The sequence below is a fragment of the Ostrea edulis genome, chromosome 8, assembly GCF_947568905.1.
Source record: "Ostrea edulis chromosome 8, xbOstEdul1.1, whole genome shotgun sequence".
Lineage (NCBI taxonomy): Eukaryota > Metazoa > Mollusca > Bivalvia > Ostreida > Ostreidae > Ostrea > Ostrea edulis.
This window is the reverse complement of record NC_079171.1, coordinates 31,024,638-31,050,500: the sequence shown is the minus strand read 5'-3', so window position 1 is coordinate 31,050,500 and position 25,863 is coordinate 31,024,638. Positions and strand designations below refer to the sequence as shown.

The 25,863-nt window shown below is 36.2% G+C and overlaps 1 protein-coding gene across 4 annotated transcripts in view; it reads left to right on the top strand.

Annotated features, from left to right (window-relative positions):
* The first annotated feature begins 216 nt into the window (after positions 1-216).
* LOC125661527 (monoacylglycerol lipase ABHD2-like) overlaps positions 217-25,863 on the top strand; it is a 35,350-nt gene continuing 9,703 nt past the window's right edge. For all 4 annotated transcript variants that reach the window (XR_008798089.1, XR_007364959.2, XR_007364960.2 and 1 more), the window contains exons 1-7: positions 217-624; positions 7,841-8,016; positions 10,877-11,044; positions 18,189-18,372; positions 19,588-19,782; positions 21,685-21,754; positions 24,188-24,272. Coding sequence is in view for 1 of the 4 variants with exons in the window: in XM_048893565.2 (XP_048749522.2) it covers positions 464-624; positions 7,841-8,016; positions 10,877-11,044; positions 18,189-18,372; positions 19,588-19,782; positions 21,685-21,754; positions 24,188-24,272 (1,039 nt within the window). In the remaining 3 variants the exon portion in view is untranslated. The remainder of the gene's footprint in view (positions 625-7,840; positions 8,017-10,876; positions 11,045-18,188; positions 18,373-19,587; positions 19,783-21,684; positions 21,755-24,187; positions 24,273-25,863) is intronic.

Below are 25,863 nucleotides of genomic sequence, written 5' to 3'. Positions count from 1 at the left end.
TAGCGAGAATCCGATGATTTACTGAAGCCCCGCCCACCATCCCCCGATGTAGGATTTTGAGATTTTGGCTGAAGAAAGACTTTAACGATTTCTTTATTTTTTAACCGAAATTTTGACCCCCAGTGGAAAAAAAATTACTGGATCCGCCCATGTTGTTTACATCTTTATACTTGGGCGTTGGACTTTGGCCGTTTTCATGAGTCATTCCCCTTGACACGAACTCTTCAGAGCACCTGACAGTGTGCTGTTTTGCACTGGCAAAGCATGGGTGAACGGTTCACGTGTGTATTTCGTGAAACAACGAAAATCGAATCATTTAGTGGTACAGGTGTCAATCAATGATTTTAAAGCTCCGTGTACATACGGGACTGATGTAACCTCAAGGGCATGCAATATAAATACAGATATGAATTAAAGCCGGTGTTCCGTTCAATAATTTTCCCTGCTGCTGTCAGTTAACACGATGTCGGCGGTGATCGTGTCGTTGGTTGCTTTGGGACTGTTTTGTGCTGTCTTTCGGATGTTGCACCTGTCTATTTATGCCGGGGAACCGAGGCTGTTTTACAAGGAGGGGTCACAGTTTGTGAATTCCGTGCTGGATCTCTGTCCGATATTTAAAGAAATGTGAGTATTATTCAGTGTTATACCCCCCCCCCCCTCACGTAAAAAGAGAAAACTAGAGGGAAAGGGGGGAGGGGGTAATTACAAAATAAAAGGGAGAAGATAAGTAAATTAATCTAATTTGTTAACAGGTACATTAAAACAAATCAACATCAGCAGTGTAGATCTAGAAACTTTTTCAGAATGATAACAGTCACACCACAGAAACCCGTGATTTTGTTAAATATATAGATAGTGTGTTATAATTATGTATATCAGTGTGTATATATATATATATATAATCCAAATAGAAAGGGTTGATATCACACAGTCAAAATAATTCAATAAAAAAAAGCAGGAAAATATACAGTTCCAAAATGTTTAAATCACTAGCGCTTTCTGGATTTTAACATCCATCCTCAGGTGAATACAAATTAATAAAATCCAGAAAGTGCTAGTGATTTAAATATATTTTGGAACTGTATATTTTCCTGCTTTTTTTATTGAATTATATATATATATATAGATAGAAATAGATACTAGTATCCCACAAGTAGTCATATGTCAAAGGCTTACAGAAAATAGAAACTGACTAAATCCACTTATGAATGTGATCATGTGAGGTACATACTTTCAATAATCTATTAGTTCTGCATTTATTTTACAATGAGTGGGGCCATGGGAATAGGTTGAGGGGTTGGGTTAAGATCTATACTCGCCATCTCATTGTCACAAGCCACAGCCAAAATGTATGCTTCTTTCCCTTTTCATGTGAAATGGAAGATTTGAGGAGCATACATTTCAGACATGGCTTGTGAAGATGATGCTATTTACACCTCAGGTTCTGTGAAGTCTATATATTTCAGTCCAGGAATCTTTTGAACAAGTACAATCTCGTTGGGATCCGAGTTAGAATAGGTCCTCAGTACCCCTTTGCTTGTCGTAAGAGCGCGGCGACTAAATGGGGCGGTCCTTCAGATGAGACCGTAAAAACCGAGGTCCCATGTCACAGTAGGTGTGGGCCGTGTGGCACGATAAAGATACCTCCCTGCTCAATGGCCATAAGTGCCGAGCAGAGGCCTAAATATTGCAGCCCTTCACCGGCAGTGGTGACGCCTCCAAATGAGTGAAATATTCTCGAGAGGGACGTAAAACAATATTCAATCAATCGAACAAGTACATTGTCATCAATACAAGATGAGTTATCATACCTACACACTTACACAGCGATGAATGAATTTTGTGAATGTTACTACTTTGGTAGCAGGGGATAGTTTCAAAATGTAGGCCCAGTCAAATTTCTTCAAAAATGGAAATAACTCATATTTGAAGTGATATTACATGTGTAAAAATGTAAACAATGATTTCAGGATACATGTCATGTGTAGCTGAGTGCTTAATGAAAAAGTTGATGTGCAACATGTAGGTGTCACCGTGATTCCTAGCATATAGATGGGTGCAAATATGAAACAAGACATAATCAGTTGCCGAGAAACTTGCATGATCCAGCAATAGGTCTGTAGCTGAGAGGGAAAGTGGATGGCCGCAGAAGGTAGATTTTTAAGAAGGGCAGATAGGGCTCTTGATAGTGCAGTGTTTAAATCCCCTCACACGGCAGTGATTTATCTATATTTTTTACAAGGGTCCTGTGGCTTTCGAATTGGGAAAAATTGTCGACATTTCAGTCAAATTGGGAAAAATCAATTTTATCGTAAATAAGTTTTAAAATCATATCAAACATTACATTATCTTTATTTTACACATCTAATTTTCTTTAACCTTCTAAAATGTTCAACTATTCTATCCAAATCATTCATAATTTCCATAACTCTTTGTTAAATTGTATGTATGTAATTCACATCGAATGTTTATATTTTTCAAATACATTTTTCGTTCATAATTCTATTATTGGGAAAAATGCAAGCTAAATTGGGAAAAAATTAACAATTTTTAGGAGGGGAAAGGGCCGAAATTCGGACCCAAAATGGATCTTAAAAAATCACTGCACGGCACTCTGATGGTGGTGCAGATTTAGCCCAAATGAGAGAAAATCGAAGCGATAAAGGGGCACCTGCTCAGAGCATGTTTTGTGCATCAGCACCAGTATTTTATGGATAACATGGATCACATAATTTATCAACTATACACTAATATGAAATACAAGTATTGACATAAAAAGGGAGATTGATTTTTAATTTGGCCCAAAAAAGAGTTTGCTTCCTGTTTTAAAAAGGCAAAATAATTCAGGTAGGTAGGTAGGGTTTTTTTTTGTAATAATGATTTTTTAAGGAGTTGGTTTATACAACTTTAAGTTATAAACCTAAACTAAGAACTGAATAACAAGAGTTGATCACGTATACAATACATTGATCGAGTCACTGTGTCTGAAGACAATCATATCCAGCACCATAGGACTGTATTATCTTTGCATTGATGGGGCGTTCGCCTCGTAACCATCAGATCTAGTACTAAAAACCCCAAGACATAAACCCCTTCACCGAATGCTCGACATTTAGAAGTGAGAATCACAGGTCTTTAAGATTTGATATCTTAAAGTTCTCATTGTGATGACAGACTTGCATTGTTTGAATGTTAATTGCAGTAACTGGGCTAGCTCCCATGCCATTGGGAGCTGCCAATTTCTTTCATAATAAGCTAACCTGGATAAGAATCAAAATAGGTTGTTCGCCAGCAATTTGGTTAGAAAAAATCCAGGTCAGCAACTTTGATTCCAGGTAGGTAGGGTAACATGAAACAAACATATACTTTTTTGGCCTTAGTCTGTCATAACCTGACTTTGATATATACCCTCTAACTCACATGTTTCAATCCCCCCCCCCCCCCAAAAAAAAATAAAATAAAACCCTGTCCCCTAGCTGCCACCTTTGTATGACCTGATGGATTAAGTGAGGTTAAGTTAAAATGTACAAAGGTTTATTTAGAAAATGAATTACTTTATCATGTTTATTGCTCATGTTGTAACAAATTAATATTTTGATCCAAAATGTGGAATCTAAAGGATATGACTGCATGGAACACTTATCTATCTAAGCTCAAAAGTTAAGAACATGCCCCGGACATCAGATCCCCAGATTTGTCAAAGACTTAATTTGCTTGATGAAATGAGAAAGGCATGCCCCTATAATCGTGCTCATCAAGGCCGGTGCTATTGACACATTAGTAGGTCATTCTTAAAATATTTCTTACCAAATTCTTTTAAAAAAAAATTTAAGTTGAATTAAAGCTTTAACTTTTAAGAGATTATCCATGGGAAATTTTGACATCAACTTTTGTGGGGGAAACTGCCTAAATTTGGTATTAATTCTGAACTTCAAGAATTAAATTTATTGAGAGTATGTGAATTGTAAGTTGCTTTACTCCAACACAGTTTGTGCAGGGGTGTGTGATATGTTTCCTGTTTTCAGTAACAACAACCACGCTCGCTAGGTGGCGCGTCATGTTCTATTTTTATTTCTACATGAAAAGTGGGACGAGGTTCCACCCTATTTTTTACGGGCTAGTATGGATGAACCAAGAGCCTACGAATGATGCGAAGTTGATCGTTCGGATCTAAAATAGCTATATTTAGCGTATCTCACTTGATTAGGCACATTCCAGAAAATCCCTTTGAGATTGAAGTGATTAAACAGAGCGAGTATATGTAAACATATACTTAACGGTGAAATACGCAACAAAGAGTGACATATTAATACATTTTATGCATGAATAAATTATACTGATGTCAAACATGGACGATAATTGCCCGTGTTCATATAGTATTTGATTGATTTAGATATCCAGGGAAAGATAACTCCCATTATTAACATACTCACAACGTACCGGTGGTATACAATAATACAATGTTTTTTCTGAATGATGAATGAATATTTATTTTCATCAGAATCTTTTCCATCACACTCACAGACCAGGTCCCCATACCTCTACCAGTGTCAATCTGTGACTGATAGCAATGCGGTATTTAATTTGATATAGTCTAGAGGAAATTCGAAATATGGTAGTGACATTTCTTCCTCACTGAATTAGCTGGATTTTTAACATTTAAAGAAAAGTGGGGTATAGACTGGGGGGTTAAAAATGCTATTTGCCAAATTTTCAACAATATTAATTACAAGGCAAGGCAAAAGGGGTCATAAGCTACAGATGATGCAATTTTCACTTGCAAGTCGCACTGTCACTAGTTACACTTACTTACAGATAAATAAAGTGACTTACAAATATTTATTTATTTATCTATCATTTCATTTCATTTTTTTAATATCATGGTTTGTACTTGAAGAGTCATCGCAATAAAGGGACATTAATTATTAGTGTTACAAAAAAATCTGATCCTGCAGTTTTTAAATTTCTGAATTTTGAAAAAATAAAAATAAATAAGTAATAGATTCTGATACCATGCACTCAGCCCCCCGACTGTCCAGAGAGTTCTGCTTCTGTCAGTTCTGATGCAACTAGCTCAGCCCCCAGACTGGCCAGAGAGTCCACTGTTTCGGTAAATTCTGATAATGATGCAACTCAGCCCCGCCCCCCCCCCCCCGACAGCTCTACCAGAAATTCTCAGAAAAGACTTACTGATGTTTAATAAATCAATTTCCTATTAGTTTTACTTTTGCTCCTGTTCATTAAGCTATGGCCCAATCTGATTAAAATTAAGATCGTTGATCCGCTCCGTATTCCTCTTCCTTTCCTGTATCTGTGAAGTCCAGAGCTAGGTGAGATATATTCTTTCCAAAACAACTAAGAATGTTCGTGAAACAATTTAGTATTCATTGTTTTCCTTTTCTTTTGTATGCCTTATTTCAAGAAATAACTTCCAGGTCACTTTTTAATGTGAAATGGAACATTTTCAATTTTTGACAACCTGATGGTAGGGGTGTTTAAGACACTATACCTCATTTTCTGTAAGAAAGTGGAGTAAAGGGAATTCAGAATTGTATTCAGCATACTCGAAATTGGTAATTACACCTGCTTTTTATTGTTTTGGGTAATGGTGTTTCAAGAAATAAAGTTGGGTCACTTTTTGATGCGAAATGAAACATTTTCCGTTTTTGGCAACCTGACGGTAGGGGTGTTTAAGACACTATACCTCATTTTCTATAAGAAATTGGAGTAAAAGGAATCCAGATTTGAAATCAGCATACTCAAAATTGGTAATTACATCTGATTTTTATTGTTTTGGGTAATTTTTAAAAAAATGGGTGGTGGTTGCTATTTTCAGAGGAAATCCTGATTCGCCCAATTTTCGAGAGAAAAAAAGAAACACTCTGGATTTGATTTAAAGTGACAGAAAATGATAGATTTTTCCAGGTAGGGTGAGGTGTTTTTCTTCCATTTTGGCCAGTTTTCCTCCGATTTCTGAGGAATTCAGTCTCAGCCCTGTGCATGAAGTGCATTAGTGCTTCATTAAAAAGTATGCCGGCCGTATTTTCAAAAATTCAATTTGTTAATTATACATTCTACCCAGTGTTTTCATTTTTTCACAATATCCAGCTGTTTAAATAGATAATATACCACGTACATTTAGCAAGATTTTAAAATGTTTAGAAAACTGTAAAGTATTCATGAGGAAATGGTTGTAAAAATAGCAAAAGGGAAAACATTCGAAATGTAAATAAAACGGTGAAATGATGACTGATTTGATACGGATGGGCATTTTTACTACATACATGTATTTATATATGTATACATGTACTTTGTGTAATGTATAGGGACTCTATACTGCTAGCAAAATATGTTAAAACTGTACATTAGCAGGTCTATTTATAGACATAAAACATGTAACTTGTCGGGGATACTGAAATAAACATCCTCAGATATTAAAATATGTGTTCATAATTTCTAGCCAACAGGTATATATATAAAGCCCACTCCTCTTCACCCAAGGCTTTCAGTTTATATTTATTTCTGTAGACCAACCCCTGTCAGAATCACTGCATGAATTATATGCACAAATATACACAAATAAATCTGACATACATGTATATATATAAGTACAAAAGTACAGCACGAGGAGGTGACATATACATGTACTGCTAAATATTTATGATAGCTTGCACAAAAAATAACAAATGAAAAGACCCTAAGGGGGGGGGGATTTTCTGGAAAAAGTCTGGGTGTTATACCTTCCAATCATTGGTATTTTTTGCAGTGTATTTATAATGTTTAAAATTTACAAATTTACAGTTTGAACCAAACATTTACTGCTTGCAATGCTGAAAATAACCTTCAAAGTTGACCTAGGCTGTTTTCCCTATTTTAGCACCGATTTAATGGCATGGGTCCTTCTGGTCAGGCCTGTTCCTAAATGAAATTATGATATTTTGATAGGATATGCAATCTTATGAACAATTTACAATTTAGGGACGCCCCTACCTTGGGGTCAAAACTCGCAAAAAAATTACCAAAATTTAGGAAACCTATTTTTTTAACAACCTCAGCCTCATGCTGGTTTATATTTATACATGTACCCTCAGGTTTTATGCCATAATAATAAGAGATTCAGGCCGTAATCGGAGATTTGAGAGTAGAACTTTCTATCTGTTTATATCCACAAAATACTTTTAACCTTGGGCACAACTTTTGAATGCTTATACATGTATATAGTGATATATTTTCATATTTTACATGGGTATTCCTTGTGACAATTGTATACACGTGTAAAGTATAAAAACCTCTGACTTTTTTTTTGTAGTATAAGAACCTCTGACTTTTTTTTTGTCACCAGAATTACTTTGCTAGCTGCCATACATGCACTACTACATCAGTGTTTCATAATCACATCTTGTCTTTTCACAGATATACAACATTTCTAATGCAGATTCGTAATCATGTTTTTATGCCCCTGTAATCGGAAATTCAGGAGTATATAGTTTTTGGTCTGTCCATCTGTCTGTTTGCAAAAAAATAAACCTTCATCCATAACTTTTGATGCTTAAAGCTAGTCTATTGTATTTAACATGTGGATTCCTTATGACAATTAAGATCTTTCTTTTAATACCAAAATATTTGACTTCATGACCTTCACCTTGGAGTTTAACCTACTTTTGAAAAACTTTAACCTTGGCTATAACTTTTGAATGGTTACTGTCAAGGCTTTCATATTTCACGTGTGTGTATAATTTGTGACACAATTAAGTCACAAGTTCGGCCGTACTTATGATACCCTTTACTTTGCTACCTATGGGGAGATCAGTATTTCACAAACACGCCTTGTTTTTTACAGATATATGCCGCCTTTGATATGGGGGAAAAGTGGACACCTGCAGACCTTTATCTATGCCAAGCTAGGAAGAGTTAAGTCCCCTTATCCACGAGGAGAGCGATGCAGTGTCATGATGCCAGATGGTGCTACTATGACATTTGATGTGTTTGAACCACACAAAACTCATCCTAGCAAAGGTATGGTTAATTTGTCCTTGCATCAACAGGGGTCAAAATTAACTTTTTCCACCACAGGCTAATTTTAGCCTGTGGGTAAAAAATCCACAGGCTAAAATGAAAACCTACAAGCTAAAATGAAAATAATGAAGCAGTGCTCTTTTTTCGTGTTTTTTTTTTTTAATCAATGATTTTCCCCCATCACTACTGAGCCTAGTGGGTCAACAGGCACCGTTTGGACAAGACACTAAGTTACATAAGTCATATGGTGCAATGTTTTGGTCTGTTGATTATCGCACCTCTAATCCACAACCTGATTTTTCAAAGCGAATCCCAGACTCATGGTTTTATAAGCAGCATGATCACGAGCCCCATGAACTTTTTTGAGAATCGTCTTTGTGCTGAGCAATGCACTCGTGTCATCACTACAACCTGACCTCAATTTGACAATAAATTGATTTAGATAGGACATTCTCATGATTCTGATAATAATAACTACCGGAAGACTTGGTAAAACATAGACTCCGATTATTTTAGATAAATGAATAACAAAAACCTCATACTTGGAATTCAATTGTGATGCGCGATGTCTGACCTCTAAAGTATTTGTTTGACTCCGAGTTTCTTAAAAAATCATAAAAGAAAAATCCGGATAGAAACGGTTGTTGAAATCGGTCGTTCATGTAAGCGTTTTTATGATTCGGAGTGCAAGTTTAAGAAAAGCGAATAGCCCATCACCGTATAAAACGGATACAATACGATCATGGTTTGTAAATCACCACTCACTAAGATTTTTAAAAGCAATGATACCGTTGAAAAGGGGACATTGAAACAAAGTAGAAACATTTTCAAGAGTGGTTGAAAAGATCGTGGTCATGGTTCAGAGTTTCAATTAAAACAATAATGTTCCACTGCACATTTGCTATTTATTGAAATATGTTGATGGCCCATTAAATCTGAAAATGGCCCATTAAAAACTTGAACCGTTGGGCCATATATAGTCCCATAGGCCATTTTGGCCTTCCCAATCTGACTGTGCTTATCGCTCAGGGCTGTAGCAGTGAGGGCTAATTAACATTGCAAATATATGTCTACCATAATTGTGTCAGGACAATTACTTAGAGAGACCTGTTATTTTCATGTCTAATGCAGGGTGCTCATTAGCAGGGCACTCATGCTCACTAGCAAGGCTCTCACTAAGCAGGGCACTCATGCTCACTAGCAGGGCTCTCACTAAGCAGGGCACTCACTAGCAGGGCGCTCATGCTCATTAGCAGGGTGCTCACTAGCAGGGCAGTCACGCTTACTAGCAGGATGCTCACTAGCAGGCCCTCACTAACAGGGTGCTCACTAACAGGGTGCTCACTAAGCAGGACACTCACTAGCAGGCCCTCACTAACAGGGTGCTCACTAACAGGGTGCTCACTAAGCAGGACACTCACTGAGCAGGGTGCTCACTAGCAGGCCCTCACTAACAGGGTGCTCACTAAGCAGGGTGCTCACTAAGCAGGGTGCTCACTAGCATGATTGATTGATTGATTGTGTTGCTGTTTTTTGCCACAATCAACAATTTTTCAGTTATATGGTGACGCCCAGTTTTTATTGGTGGAAGAGAGAACCCAGATACAATGTACATGGGAATGTGGTCTCCACCAACTTTCCGAAAGTAAAGTGGGAAACTTTCTCACTTACCGGCTCGAGGGGGGGGTGCTCATTAAGCAAGGTGCTCACTATCAGAGCATAGGAATGAACATTCTTGTTTAGTGTTTCTGGCTGTAGAAATTTCATGAACCTCCATGGATATATTCCATCGAAATTTATGGAAAATATGTCCATGGAAAAAGCCTGATGTATTTTTCTCAGGACTTGTTTTCAGGGATAAATCATCATATCCTTGACATCATAGCACAAAAATTCCATGGACAGTTGTCCATAAACAGCTGGACTTGGAGTGAGATATCTATGGAATTTACCAGTCAGTTCTCTCTATAATGAAATTCCCATACCAGACTGTCCATGGAAGCAGTCAGAAAAGCAATACATGGCCCATCCTGCTAGACATCCTGCTAGACATCCTGGTGATGGGCAAATTTCATTATCGAAGTGTGTTCTATTTACACAATTATTTACCACAGATATTTTTCTTGATCCAAAAACAGTGACCCAGATTTGATGTGAACTAGCTGCATCAAAAGTCGGTAAACTGTATGTGGCAGGATGACGGAATTCCCAATTTTTATGATTATAGTTATCATGGATATATCAAATCCAGATTTACTGTATGACATATATATAGGATATATGCTACATGTTTTTGAATTGAATTTGATAATTATATATTTACTTCTGAATAAGACAATATCATCCCTGATAAAAACTACATGTGTCGACTGTTTGAACAACGAAACATCAAACTAATTTGATATTTGTAAACATGGTGACAAGGTACAATTTTTTTAGGTCACAGTTCAAGGTCAAACAACATTGAATGTACAGTCTCTCGAATTACATCCGTCAGTTAATGAGGGCACCAGCAGTGGACATGTATTGAACACGCAATACTTTCAGAATGCTTCTCCGAATCTGAGTCAAAATTTTCCTGGTCCTCTTGTGCTGAGTTTCTTATACTTTTCTCTTTGCTGCATTTGCCTTCAAAACATTGAAAACATTCATTTTAAAGGTCAAGGATATGTTCACATTAAATCTCCCTAAAGTGTCTGTGTAAAATGTAAAAATTACAAGAGTTGTACTTTTGAAACAATATTTACTATAGCCCAGACCAATTGTAACTAGGCTCGGACTAGGACTGAAATGGGCACACGTTAATCAACTCTTTTACTGTTGGGTATAGCTACAGATATTTATGGTTTTTGAATTTTAGGTGATTTCACCATGGTCCTGTGTCCGGGAATCGCCAACAGCAGCGAGACGACCTATATTTGTACATTTGTCCACTACGCCCAGGAACATGGCTACAGAGTGGCGGTATTGAATCACCTCGGGGCTCTGTCCAGCGTTCCTCTCACCAGCTCCAGAATGTTCACATACGGTAGTTATATCTCATTTATGTAACAAAGTCATGTTAACATATTCCAAACGAATGTTCACATACGATAATCATTAATGTTACACTCACTCACAAAGTCATGTTAACGTATTCCAAACGAATGTTCACATACGATAATCATTAATGTTACACTCGCTCACAAAGTCATGTTAACGTATTCCAAACGAATGTTAATTCACACAAGTTAGTTATCATTGACGTAACATGTACAAATTAAGTCCTGTTTACATGTTCTGAATGAATGTTGACTCTTTTTACAATAATAAATCGTGCTTTTAATATGACCTCGTCGATAACCTTCACAATTGTGGAATAAATTCTATCCATAGTTGCTGTAGCATAATACAGTGTTAGGCATTCTCTCACCAGAGGGCGCGTTACGCAAGCTTCACATACACCTCTGTCAACGCTTGGAATCACGTGACAATATAATCACATGATATAAATAATCATTCTCGGTTTCCTTTCCCTTTAAAAGTTCAGGCAACAGGTGATACATCAGGCTCTTTTCATCGCCAACTGACACTTTAATAAGTGCATATTTACCATTTAGCTGTTTGTCTATTATTTTACAAGTTTTATCGTATTTTAACAGCCTTTCTTAATTTTGATTCCATGTTTACATTTAAATCTCCACCACGTGTATATCCTACATTCATACGCATATTACGAAGTAGTTCCAAATTTATGATCAGAAAATGGCGATTTTATACAATTTACAGGAAGCATCAATTTGATTGCATCAAAAACATATCATAATATGACTAAATATTTAGTCCAAAACATAAATGTTGGATCAAAGAAACTTTTACAAGATTTCTGTAAAAAGCCGTTGACAGAGGTATAGTGCGAGGAGCGCACGGAACTCTGGGTAGAGAATGCAGTGTTAAGTTGTTTGGTTGTTTTTTTTTTTTACATCCTGTCAAGAATTTTTCACCCATATAAATGAGATGTCACGAGTTGTAGATGAAGAACCATGAATTTTAGACCTATGCTTAGCACTTTAAGCTGAAGCATTGAGGGTTCTATATCGTGCCAATGCCTGCCGCAACTTGGGACCTCCGTTTTTAAGGACATAATCGAAAAAACATGATTTTCACTTCTAAATGTCAAACGTTTTGTGAAGCAGCAATCACTACCTATGTTTAGATCTTAGGTGGACATGGCCATGGCACGAGTGGGGCTCGAGCTCACGACCTACCAGTTACAAAGTGCAATCTGTTAGGCATTAGTGCTGTCTGTATGTCAATGAACAATTGCTGTTAATGATGCGCTTTATGATAATTATCAGACAGGATTGTCCTTATGTTTCAATTCCATTCAAATTTTTAATTGTGATTGCCTTGATAATATATGCAAATTTGTCTTCAGGTTTTAATTTTTACTTTAAGATATTTCCTTCGGCTACTTGTTTGTATTGCTCACAAACAATTGTAGGTGAGATCATTAACTCATAACACTAATTTTTACACGCCTTCTTTTGAATGGTGTAGAAAACCTTAGATGTCATTTCCTGACTTACACATGTAGGAAACTAATTACTTCTTAAAAGTGTTTAAGATTTGGTATATGTTAACACCAGACCATCTTTGCTAGCGGAAGGTTTTCGATCCGCTACGCTTCTTTAGATCGTAAACCCTTGGCTAGCGAAGATGACACCAGACTGTCTGAACAGTTATGAATATGTACGTCAATTCGATACAAGATTTATTAGACTGAGTACTTCTTGAACTCTATGTACCAAAATCACAAACTGATTACTTCTAATTCTCTCTAATATGTAGCAAAATCACAAACTGGGTACTTCAAAAAAATCTTTCTCATCTGCTATTTCATGGATTAATTCACCATGCAGTGCCTCTTAAAGATTGCACAACCTTGAATGTCTATAAATCTCATCACCAAAGAAACTTATTTTGACAAATAGCAGGAGCAAAATTATTCTTAATTTATTGCACCAGAGAAATCTGACATGGATGGAAAGCGGAGGCTCTGTACAATAAAATATTGGAATTTCAGTTTAAAATTAACATTGTTTAGTTAAAAAATGCAGTTTTAGGAGAAAATCTGGAAAAAATTTAAACCCCTGCTAGACTCCAATGCACAAACTTTGTAGCAATTTGACTGTACAAGTTATTTCCCTTTGTAGACATTTTCTGTTTACTTAAAATTTAAACACAACATTTATATCTGGATATCTCTGAAAATTATGCTCTGTGAAGTTGTGTATCTAAATGAATTATTATACCCCCCGCAACAAGTTGTGGGGGGGGTATACTGGAATCGGGTTGTCCGTCCGTCCGTCCGTCTGTAGACGCAATGGTTTCCGGACTCTAAAGCATTATCCTTTCCACCTACCATCACCATATCATACATATGGACTACCCATGGGATGAAGATGTTCCCTATCGATTTTGGGGTCAAAAGGTCAAAGGTCAAGCACACTGGACATCGAAGTAGCAATATGGTTTCCGGGCTCTAAAGCGTTATCCTTTCCACCTACAGTCACCATATCATACATATGGACTACCCATGGGATGAAGATGTTCCCTATTGATTTTGGGGTCAAAAGGTCAAAGGTCACGCGCACTGGACATCGAAGTAGCAATATGGTTCGGTTTGTCATGCCATTTGTTTTTTACACTCAGAAAAGAGGTAGTTTATACCTATTACCAACACCCCTTTGGGAGATTGGGGTAAGCGGGGGGTATTCTTAGTGAGCATTGCTCACAGTACCTCTTGTTTTCCCATAATTCTGACCATTGGTCAATATCTACTATTAATGAGAGGTTTAATTACATGCATTATCTGAGACTGGGATGCTTTTTTATACATAAAATTCTTAAATCATGTACTAATTAGTAGAGGGTGAAGCCCTCTCACAGCCCGAAGGGCCATGAGAGCGGAGCTCTCCCTATAGGTAACACGTATATACATGTTTAAAAGGAAAATATAGGAAAACAATGAAAAATTAAACCATACCTATGGAACTTGAAAATTTTGGTACTAATGGCGTCGATTCGAATACTATCGCGTGGACATGTATTTCTCCATTTTGAATCTCGTCTACCCTAGTTCACGTCGTTCTAAGATGTTGCATAAAATTCGTAAAAGCATGTAAATTTTATTTTCTTAATCATACAGTACACGACACGAGTTTTATGTGTGTTTCACGCAACGCGGTGGAACAAATTGGCCCCAAACACGGTGGACCTTTAAAATTGTCGGCACCTTTGAAGTCCTATTTTTCCGCGCGAGCTAGACATTGAAGTCCACGGAGGATCTCCGTGGATGCCACCGCGCATCTCTGTGAATGTCACCTGTATCTCCGTCGATGCCACCGTGTACCTCCGTGTGATAAAACAAAGAAATAATTTCCGAAATGATTCACCCAAAAAACTTTTCACTTGACCAGCATGCATGCCCCCACCCCATTACTTATTTAGAAATTAGCTATCAATCATTCAATTCTTGTAATTGTTGTTTAATGATACGTTGGTGTTTTCGGTACATATCCGTATGTAGACTTCCCTGCAGACGTTCACACCTTTTTATGAAACGCCCAAATTCTCGACATCCTGTATATAAACACCTGTGTTATTCCTACCACTCGTCGGTACATTGTTTCACGGCACGTGCAGCACAATTTCACCAATTAAAAGAAGGGTCGTGAACAACGACAATCACATGCCAGTAATTTCAATTTGATAAACAGCAGTTCAAAGAAATGTGTACCATAAGCAATAGTTTATTTTTACGTAAAATTTTCATTGTAATTAGGAATATGTGATTAAGGTCAGCTATATACAAGTACATGTTTACATTGGATATGAATTTCATTATGTACTCAACTGTGAAGCAATGTGAGCAAAGAATCAAATTTTTATCACCTAAGCAAATAAATATTAAAAATATCTTTACTTTTAAACAAACCTTTAGAAAATTCCGTACTTTCATTAAAAAAATAAGAAAATAAAATGTGCTTCCCTACCTAGAATTCCCATACTTCACATTTTAATAACACGGTTTTTTTAGTTTGTTTTTTTCTAACTTGATAAATACTTTATTACACGCATGTATTATTTACTAAATGTATATATAACAGCTTATTGTCTTTATATTTTTGTATACCATTGCATAATGGTGATGAGATCCAATAAATTGAGTACATGTAGTCTTGAAATATCACAAAGTAAAGAGTTGACAACGATTGAAATAAAAATGCAGACATTTTCTCGTTTATTCAGTAACTCAATAACTTGCGTGTCTTCTGAATGAAAGTTGTAAAACAAACGTACTAGGTTTTGGTCAGTTGTAACATAATACGGGGGTAAAATTCATCTAATCTCCGCTAGCAATGGGTTTTGAGTCAACTGTGCCTTCGTGGACGAATAATCTTGGCTAGCGTAGCGAAGATGAAAAAAAAAAAAAAAAAAGCCTAGATAGTCCGCTTGCATTAACATGTATTATGAAGGTCCAATCGAAGAATTATCCAGTAAATCCAATGATGTTGCAGTATATATAGCATTTATTTATTTTATTTTTGACTGAGAGGGAGATAGACGGCTAAGCACGTAACATCGTTTTAGAAGGGGGGGGGGGGGGGGGGGACTCATTCATTAGTCCTAACCCGGACCAGCTGAAAAATTTAACATGTAAAGAAAACAAAATGGGAAATAAAAAAAATCAGAATGAAAGGGGATAGATGATTAATCAGAAAGAAATTGTACTTTCAAGATTTATACTGAACGTATTAAACTTCCCGTATCTGCATACATTCATGAATATTATAACCAAAGATTACCAATGCTCTCTCTCTCTCTCTCTCTCTCTCTCTCTCTCTCTCTCCTCTCTCTCTCTCTCTCTCTCTCTCTCTCATTATCTAATGCATCTAAAGATTGAATTAAAGATTTTAATAATCGATAGCGTATATGAACAAAAGCAAATAATCGTTAAGTCATTTCTGTTTATATGTATATTAGTTTTTTTTTTCATGAATTAGTTGCATTTGACACCGAGGATTTACATCCTTGGATATTGATTACAAGCACGTAGAATCGGAGAGGGTGTACTTTGAAAACTTGAAAGGTTTTCGTAATCAGACAATTTAAGCACTATTTTTGTTGTTATTTTATTGCTTATCAAGAAATTTACACAACTTAACCGGCAACATACCCCTTCTGATACATTGAAAAATATAAGTAATGTTAGCACGGGGCTCTATAAAGTCCAATTTGCAGTTTGGTCACACTTCGTCATTCAATAACTTATTCAAAATAAAAAAAATGTTTGTCGGGTTAGCGGTACTATGATGTATGACTATAACAATGACTTGTGTATAACTTGTACATTCCGTGCAAATTCGAAGGGGTTTTCGCCTCAGTAGAACAATGGGGGTCAGCTAATCCGTGTATTTGAAATCAACAGAAGTGCTTAGCTTCTTGCGGAAAGTGTGAAATATATTGGGTCGGCGCAAGATACCCGTGATCTTAGACTAGAACTGATATCGCGCCGACCCAATATATTTCACACTTTTCATGAGAAGTCGAAACCCAAACTAGTTAACCGTAATTTAGTGGCAAGACCCTAGGAATTTGCATGGTATATACAAAAATCATTGCATTATCCAGACACTCCCGATGAACATTTTTTTTTAATGAAAACCTCTATCAAAGTACATCGAACATAAGTCTCGGTCAAATGTAATTAACTCGGGATTTTAAAAATAAATCATTCGATGGTTTGTATTTTTGCTTCTATTACTTACGTAATAAATTAATTCAAATTTGTTAATCATCGACAATGCTCTAATTTCTATATTGGATCAAGTTATATTTGTCAAGATGCATATCAACACAATATGATGGAGGTAATTATGTTAAACAGTGCATTTGTCAGAGAGAGAGCGAGAGAGAGAGAGCACATCGTAATTATTAAATATCCCTATCACATGTTGTACATGTATGTTTTTCATTTACTGAATATACTCATCCGCATTCAAAACAGGAATTGCCTGCAAGTACGCATTATTCAAACATAGAATTTAAGAATATTTTAATGAAGAAAAAAGCTTAAAAGAAAAAAATTCAAAACCAGGTTTTCTTAAAAACATAATATGTAGTGTTTGGTATCGTTGGAATCGGCTCAAAATGCTGAAAAACAATATCAGTATCAGGGGGGAAATTATTGACATTTTTTCTTTTCTTAAAATTCCACCCTTATCTTGATTATTTGGCCTGCGGCACATTTTCACATCTCCCACAAGGCGCCCGTGGCCAGAACAAAGCTCTTAGCAGCTGTGTGTATTCGCAAATAACACACACCGTGGAAAATGGAGGACACGGTGTATCTCCGTGGATTTTCCACCGTGGTCTTTCCACGGTGGGATGTATAAAACTCGTGTCGTGTACTGTATATAATCACTCCACCATAAACGCCATGTTTGTTGTTGTGGTTCAAACGCTATGTTTGTAAATTTGCTAAATAACGACGCTGAATATGACGTCACAATGTATTGTTTACATCAATTGCGTTATATTTCCCGTGTTCAATATATATAGGCGGATCAAATATCCAAAATTAGGATGCTTTGATACAGCTCCGTACGCGCGTCCTCGTGCTAACTTCGGGTTGTTTTGTCCTGTTTTGGATATAGATACTAATGCCAAAATTTGTTTGCTTCGCCCTCAAACACGGTCACGCCGTAAAACATATTATCTCAAGCATAAGTTTGAATAAACATTAACTTCACCTGATACAAATGCTTATAGAATAAAAGAAATTCACAGCTTTCATCAAATCTCAGCGTGTCCTGGTAATTCTGACTGGTTGATGCTCATGATAACACATTAATTCTTAATCTCTGATTAGTTGATGCTCATTATAACACATAATTCATGAATTTTGATTGTTTGATGCACATGATAACACATAATTCTTGAATTTTGATTGATTGATGTTCATGATAACAATTTTTGAATGTTGATTGGTTGATGCTCACGATAATATTTAATTCTTGAATTCCGATTGGTTGATGCTCATGATAACACATAATTATTAAATTCTGATTGGTGGATACTTATGATAACATTACAAGTTTTGAATTCTGATTGGTTGATATTTACAGGTTGTACAGAGGAGTACGGGGCTATGGTAGATAATGTCCTGACCAGGTACCCTGACACCAGACTAATGGGTGTCGGCTTCAGTATGGGAGGAAATGTCGTGGTGAAATATGTGGGTGAAGATCTATCTAGAGAGCAGAAGTTCTTGTGTATCATGTCCCTCTGTCAGGGTTACGATGCAGAACAGTAAGTTACTATAACAAAACAGTCAACAGGTGAATTTTTTTTCAAGGTTACCTGAGTAAACTCAGGTGTCTTGATGCCGTATGGTCAGCGTCTGTTGTCATGCATTAACAATTGAACATGAATTGTTATACTTCTTTGTAATCACCATTCCAATTGTTTTCAAATTTGGTATGAAGCAGTTTTGGGACCAGTGGGAATTCAGGACTGCTGCCCCTGACTGGGATTTCTCGAAAAAATCTGAAAATTAAGTTTGAGTTTTCTGTTATTTGAGCATTCAAAATTTGAGTAAAATTTCCCAAGTTTCAACTTCAAGTGTGTTTTTTTTTTTTGAGGATTGAATGATCCTGAAATTTACAATTATGGGGAAGGGCATTGCGCTGTACATGACACTATGAATAATAGTTTTTCTTAATGCAATTTGTTATAATATTCGCAATTCTGTTTATGCACGAGTAGGATGATAACATACCCATTTTAGTTGATAATTCATTTAGTATAAACTCTAATAAATGGAAATAAATACACATTCAATATTTTTATCAGAGCACAACGTGTGTATGGAGTTTCCTTAAATAACTACTGTGCAATTGGGCCCTGATTAGTGTGGCAGTTGTACAGGATACAATTGATATCTCTTAAAGGGACTGGTTCACGATTTTTGAACAAAATATTTTCTATTTTTGATGTTAGATATTAAAAGTATAACTCATTTGATGTTGACAACCAAAATTTTGACCTTCTGAATGCAAGAATAAAAGCTATATTTTAGCCTTGAATATGTGATATGTAAACAAAAACTTGAGTCTTTTTATGTAAACAAACAACAAGTGAAATATCAATTTTGTAATGTAAAGCATCTTTATTTTGCATAGTCACACATTTTAACTTTTAGATGACACATTTTACCCGAAGAATGCTTGAAATGTGAAAATTATTATAAACCTAGATCGATATCCATTTCTTTTGAAAATTTCGTAAACAATAACGTACCGCAATCTTTGTTTACAAAACAAATAATGAACTCTCTAATATCAGCTTCTGTTATCATGTATTACCTTATTTTTATGTTAATTTTTTAAAAACATATTAGACAGTAGATTTTGATCATTAAAAGTGAAAAATAAAATTTTGGGGAAAATCGTGATACAGTCCCTTTAAGTCCAGTTTTAACTAAGTACCAAGCCGTTTTGTAAACTTCCATCTTTGATATTACAGAGCTATCGAGTTAGCCAAGGACTGGGCCCACTTACGGAGAATGTACGGATACGCCATGACGTGTAATCAAAAGAAAATGTTACGCAGACATTACGACATTCTACTGGGAAAAGATGTGCAGGAAAAACACAACATTGATGCAGATCAAGTTCTGGCTGCCACGTCGTTGTACGAACTTGACGAGGCATACGGTCGGTAGGTTAACTCACGTTCATTTTACCTCCTGCAACAGAGTTTTGGGAGGGTTAGTCTAGGTATAACAATATTGTTAGAGCTGTGAAACAATCACAGAAATATTGATACGGTTCAATATAAACACTCAATTCAACATTTTGTTGCCTTGATCTTGGGTTCAATAAGTTTTGGGACGGTGAGTTTAGGTATAGCAATATTACTAGGGCTGAAACAATTCACCCAAATATTGTTACGGTTCAATGTAAACACTCAATTCAACATTTTGTTGCCTTGATTTTTGGTTCAACAAGTTTTGGGAGGTGAGTTTAGGTATAGCAATATTACTAGGGCTGAAACAATTCACCCAAATATTAATACGGTTCAATGTAAACACTCAATTCAACATTTTGTTGCCTTGATCTTCGGTTCAATAAGTATTGGGAGGGTGAGTTTAGGTATAGCAATATTACTAGGGCTGAAACAATTCACCCAAATATTGATACGGTTCAATATAAACACTCAATTCAACATTTTGTTGCCTTGATCTTCAGTTCAATAAGTTTTGGGAGGGTGAGTTTAGGTATAGCAATATTACTAGGGCTGAAACAATTCACCAAAATATGGGCGGGGCTCGAACTCCTGACCTGTCAGTTACAAAGCTAACACGCTACCTCTTGCATGACCATGATTGGTCATGGAACCTCAATTTTAAGGTCATTGTAACTAATGTTGGACGCTTAGTGTTCCCATTACTATCTATGTTAAATATTTTTAAATTTTACGCCATGCAGTGATCGGTTCTGAAGTAAATGCACTCGCAGCAAATGTATCACCACCAGTGACAGATGTATGTATAAAAGAAGGAGAATGTGGGTGTGTATAGTTTAAGCTTGTGGAGACGACGTATAATGCTTATCAAATCAGCAGACAGTTACTTGGAGTGTTTGGGTAGCGCAGAGGTAGCGCTCTCGCTTCTCACCGCTGCGACCCGAGTTTGATCCCCGTGATCGGCAGTGGTTGTATGTGAGAGGGTATGGCGGTTGCCGGCTCGGAAACGTGGGTTTTCTCCGGGTACTCCGGTTTCCTCTCACATAAATGACCCCCTAGCGCAAACATCCGTGCATCAAAGGACCCCATTAGAAATAAGCTTTCGGGCTTTCATGGGTTATCCTTGGTATTTATGTATGTATGTTTGTATGTATGTATATACCGAATAAATATTTATTTTTTATTTACTTTCATATTTCAATGGCTGATATGCCTGTTTGAATTTTATCCCTTCAAGTTTTTTTTACTTGTATTGAGACATTACAAGTTGTTGGTGAAGTTCCACTGATATCACCTATGTCAAGTGTTTGGCAATGGAGCTGGCACTTCCTATATTTACGTGTAAGCTGTGAGCGGGACTCAAACTACACCCTCCCCAGTGGAGCTGGCACTTCCTATATTTACGTGTAAACTGTGAGCGGGACTCAAACTACACCCTCCCCAGTGGAGCTGGCACTTCCTATATTTACGTGTAAGCTGTGAGCGGGACTCAAACCACACCTTCCCCAGTGGAGCTGGCACTTCCTATATTTACGTGTAAGCTGTAAGCAGGACTCAAACTACACCCTCTCCAGTCGTATGCTTCCTGAGAGTCTATCATTATTTGAACGTGATAAGGATTGTCTCTAGATGTGGTGATGATTTATATTGTGATGGGAGTTGTTGGTTATATAAAGGATTTACACTACTGCAGCAATAGTGGTAAAGATAAAAAATAATAAACTCTCAAGAATTAGAGAGGTCTGAAAGGTAACTCAAAGTTTAGTACTGGTCTACCACTACTACTGCAGTAATGTAGATCTAAAATAGAAATAATAAATGTAATATTGTTATATCCATAATTTTTTTCTAATAATTTTTAATTTTGATTGACAGAAGGAGGGCGGGGTTTAAGAGTGTAAAGGAATATTACGTATCCAGCAGCTGCAGATACTGCATAAATCAGGTACATACATTGTGTAACGGATTAATCTGTTAGGTTTGTAGGTATACCTTGTTTTTGTCTGTATTATAACCAATCACAGATTAAGCTTCACTTGTGTGTGTCTGTATTATAACCAATCACAGATTAAGCTTCACTTGTGTGTGTCTGTATTATAACCAATCACAGATTAAGCTTCACTTGTGTGTGTCTGTATTATAAACAATCACAGATTAAGCTTCACTTGTGTGTGTCTGTATTATAAACAATCACAGATTAAGCTTCACTTGTGTGTGTCTGTATTATAAACAATCACAGATTAAGCTTCACTTGTGTGTGTCTGTATTATAAACAATCACAGATTAAGCTTCACTTGTGTGTGTCTGTATTGTAACCAATCACAGATTAAGCTTCACTTGTGTGTGTCTGTAATATAACCAATCACAGATTAAGATTCACTTGTTTGTGTCTGTATTATAACCAATCACAGATTAAGATTCACTTGTTTGTGTCTGTATTATAACCAATCACAGATTAAGATTCACTTGTTTGTGTCTGTATTATAACCAATCACAGATTAAGCTTCACTTGTGTTTGTCTGTATTATAACCAATCACAGATTAAGCTTCACTTGTTTGTGTCTGTATTATAACCAATCACAGATTAAGCTTCACTTGTGTGTGTCTGTATTATAACCAATCACAGATTAAGCTTCACTTGTTTGTGTCTGTATTATAACCAATCACAGATTAAGATTCACTTGTTTGTGTCTGTATTATAACCAATCACAGATTAAGCTTCACTTGTGTGTGTCTGTATTATAACCAATCACAGATTAAGCTTCACTTGTTTGTGTCTGTATTATAACCAATCACAGATTAAGATTCACTTGTTTGTGTCTGTATTATAACCAATCACAGATTAAGCTTCACTTGTGTTTGTCTGTATTATAACCAATCACAGATTAAGCTTCACTTGTTTGTGTCTGTATTATAACCAATCACAGATTAAGCTTCACTTGTGTGTGTCTGTATTATAACCAATCACAGATTAAGCTTCACTTGTTTGTGTCTGTATTATAACCAATCACAGATTAAGCTTCACTTGTTTGTGTCTGTATTATAACCAATCACAGATTAAGCTTCACTTGTGTATGTCTGTATTATAACCAATCACAGATTAAGCTTCACTTGTTTGTGTCTGTATTATAACCAATCACAGATTAAGCTTCACTTGTGTGTGTCTGTATTATAAACAATCACAGATTAAGCTTCACTTGTGTGTGTCTGTATTATAACCAATAACAGATTAAGCTTCACTTGTTTGTGTCTGTATTATAACCAATCACAGATTAAGATTCACTTGTTTGTGTCTGTATTATAACCAATCACAGATTAAGATTCACTTGTGTCTGTATTATAACCAATCACAGATTAAGCTTCACTTGTGTTTGTCTGTATTATAACCAATCACAGATTAAGCTTCACTTGTTTGTGTCTGTATTATAACCAATCACAGATTAAGCTTCACTTGTGTGTGTCTGTATTATAACCAATCACAGATTAAGCTTCACTTGTTTGTGTCTGTATTATAACCAATCACAGATTAAGCTTCACTTGTTTGTGTCTGTATTATAACCAATCACAGATTAAGCTTCACTTGTGTATGTCTGTATTATAACCAATCACAGATTAAGCTTCACTTGTTTGTGTCTGTATTATAACCAATCACAGATTAAGCTTCACTTGTGTGTGTCTGTATTATAAACAATCACAGATTAAGCTTCACTTGTGTGTGTCTGTATTATAACCAATCACAGATTAAGCTTGTTTGTCCACTGATCTACTTTTACCAGGATTATTGCCCTTTGACTTTTAAGATCATAGAATAACCAACTTAGTTAATGTAATGTTAAATATTTTAAATATACTTGTTAATGTTATGTTAAATGTTTCAGATATCCTTGTTAATGTTGTGTTAAATGTTTCAGATATCCTTGTAGATGTTATATTAACTGTTTCAGATATCCTTGTTTACTTAATGTTGTGTTAACTGTTTCAGATATACTTGTTATTGTAATGTTAACTGTTTCAGATATACTTGTTAATATAATGTTAAATGTTTTAGATATACTTGTTAATATTATGTTAAATGTTTTAGATATCATTGTAGATGTTGTGTTAAATGTTTCAGATATCCTTGTTAATGTAATGTTAACTGTTTCAGATATCCTTGTAGATGTTGTGTTAACTGTTTCATATATCCTTGTTAATGTTGTGTTAACTGTTTCAGATATCGTTGTTAATGTAATGTTAACTGTTTCAGATATACTTGTTAATGTAATGTTAAATGTTTCAGATATCCTTGTAGATGTTGTGTTAACTGTTTCAGATATCGTTGTTAATGTAATGCTAGCTGTTTCAGATATCCTTGTAGATGTTATGTTAACTGTTTCAGATATCCTTGCCGATGTTTCTTCTGAACGCTACAGATGACCCACTAGTGCCTCCTCCCTTGGTGGAGATTGGAAAACAATATGCAAGTAAGAACTAGGGAAAACCTTGAATGGATAATTTTGTGCACATCCTTATTTATTTGATGAGAATTGTTTTTGCTATGAGCTTATTAAAAACAAATATTACCTGCAATTTAATGACTGACTTTACAACAATCCCATGGGATCCTGGTTAGAATAGGTCCTCAGTACCCCGTGCTTGTCGTAAGAGGCGACTAAATGGGGCAGTCCTTTGGATGAGACCGCAAAAAACGAGGCCCCATGTCACAGCAGGTGTGGCACGATAAAGATCCCTCCCTGCTCAAAGGCCTTAAGCGCCAAGCATAAGCCTAAATTTTGCAGCCCTTCACCGGCAATGGTGACGTCTCCATTTGAGTGAAAAATTCTCGAGAGGGACGTTAAACAACCTACAGCCAATCAATCATTTTACAACAAACGGGATGATTCCAGCTTCTCCATCGTCAACTTCCCATAATTATGTAGCAATATTCCATTATCACCTTCATATGGTGTTAATATCTCTCAACTGATTCGATACGCAAGAGGTTGTCCTGCTTATGATCAATTTTTAAATTGAAACTGGCTACTGACAAACAAGTTGATGTTACAGAAGTTTCAACAGTATCTTTTAAAGTCAGCATTTTGCAAATTCTCTGGTTGTTATAATGATCTAACTTGCCAATACAACCGATCTGTGGGTCAACTGCTGTCTGACATGTTTCATACCAATTGTAAGGCCGTTCTTGGCACACTGATTTTGACTATGGGTTACTCTGTTTACCTGATCAAGATATAGGGCTCACAGCGGTTGTGACCATGCAATCATTAGAGGATGCTTATACTCCTCCTAGGCACCTGATCTCATCGAGAGAAAAAACCAAAGCCTTATTTCACAGTACATGTATGTGTGGCTCAAAAAGGGTCCCTCCCTGCTCAAAGGCTGTAAACTCCAAGCATAAGCCTAAATCTTGCAGCCCTTCAATGGCAATTGTGACATCTTCATGTGAGTGAAAAAGTCTTGGTTTACTGTTGGGTCATTATTAATGTTGCCAGTATGAGGTAGGTCAGGTGAGCATTTGGCTCATGGGCCTCCTGTACACTGTTTCCATTTAACTGAAAAACTCATGGGCCTCCTGCACACTGTTTCCATTTAACTGAAAAACTAGCTAACTGTTAACATCATGGAAGAGTCATCACAGGCCGCAAACTAAGGCAACACAATATAGAGGCTACCCCACTTGTATTGAAGTTGCCTATAATGAACTACATCAAGTAAAATAAATCCCCAGGATTACATCACTCATATGGTTCAACACTGTATCAGGCTGTCCAGCGGCCCTAAAATTCCTAAAAATTCCTAATTTTTTTCAGTTTTGCTAAAATTCCTAAAAAAATGTAAAATTCAAGGGGAAATCCTAAAAAAGCCTTTATTTTTCATGTCAGTTCCTACTTTTTTATCAGTCTTGAAAAATCAAAATGCATTCATACAAAATGTGTGTTATTAACGTAGATTGCAGTTCTTATTCAGATAATGCTGATGCAGTGAAAGGCAGTTGACCTGTGGATCCATGTGTCAAGCTTGTTTATTGGTTGTGACTTTGTGATAAAGAGTTGAGAT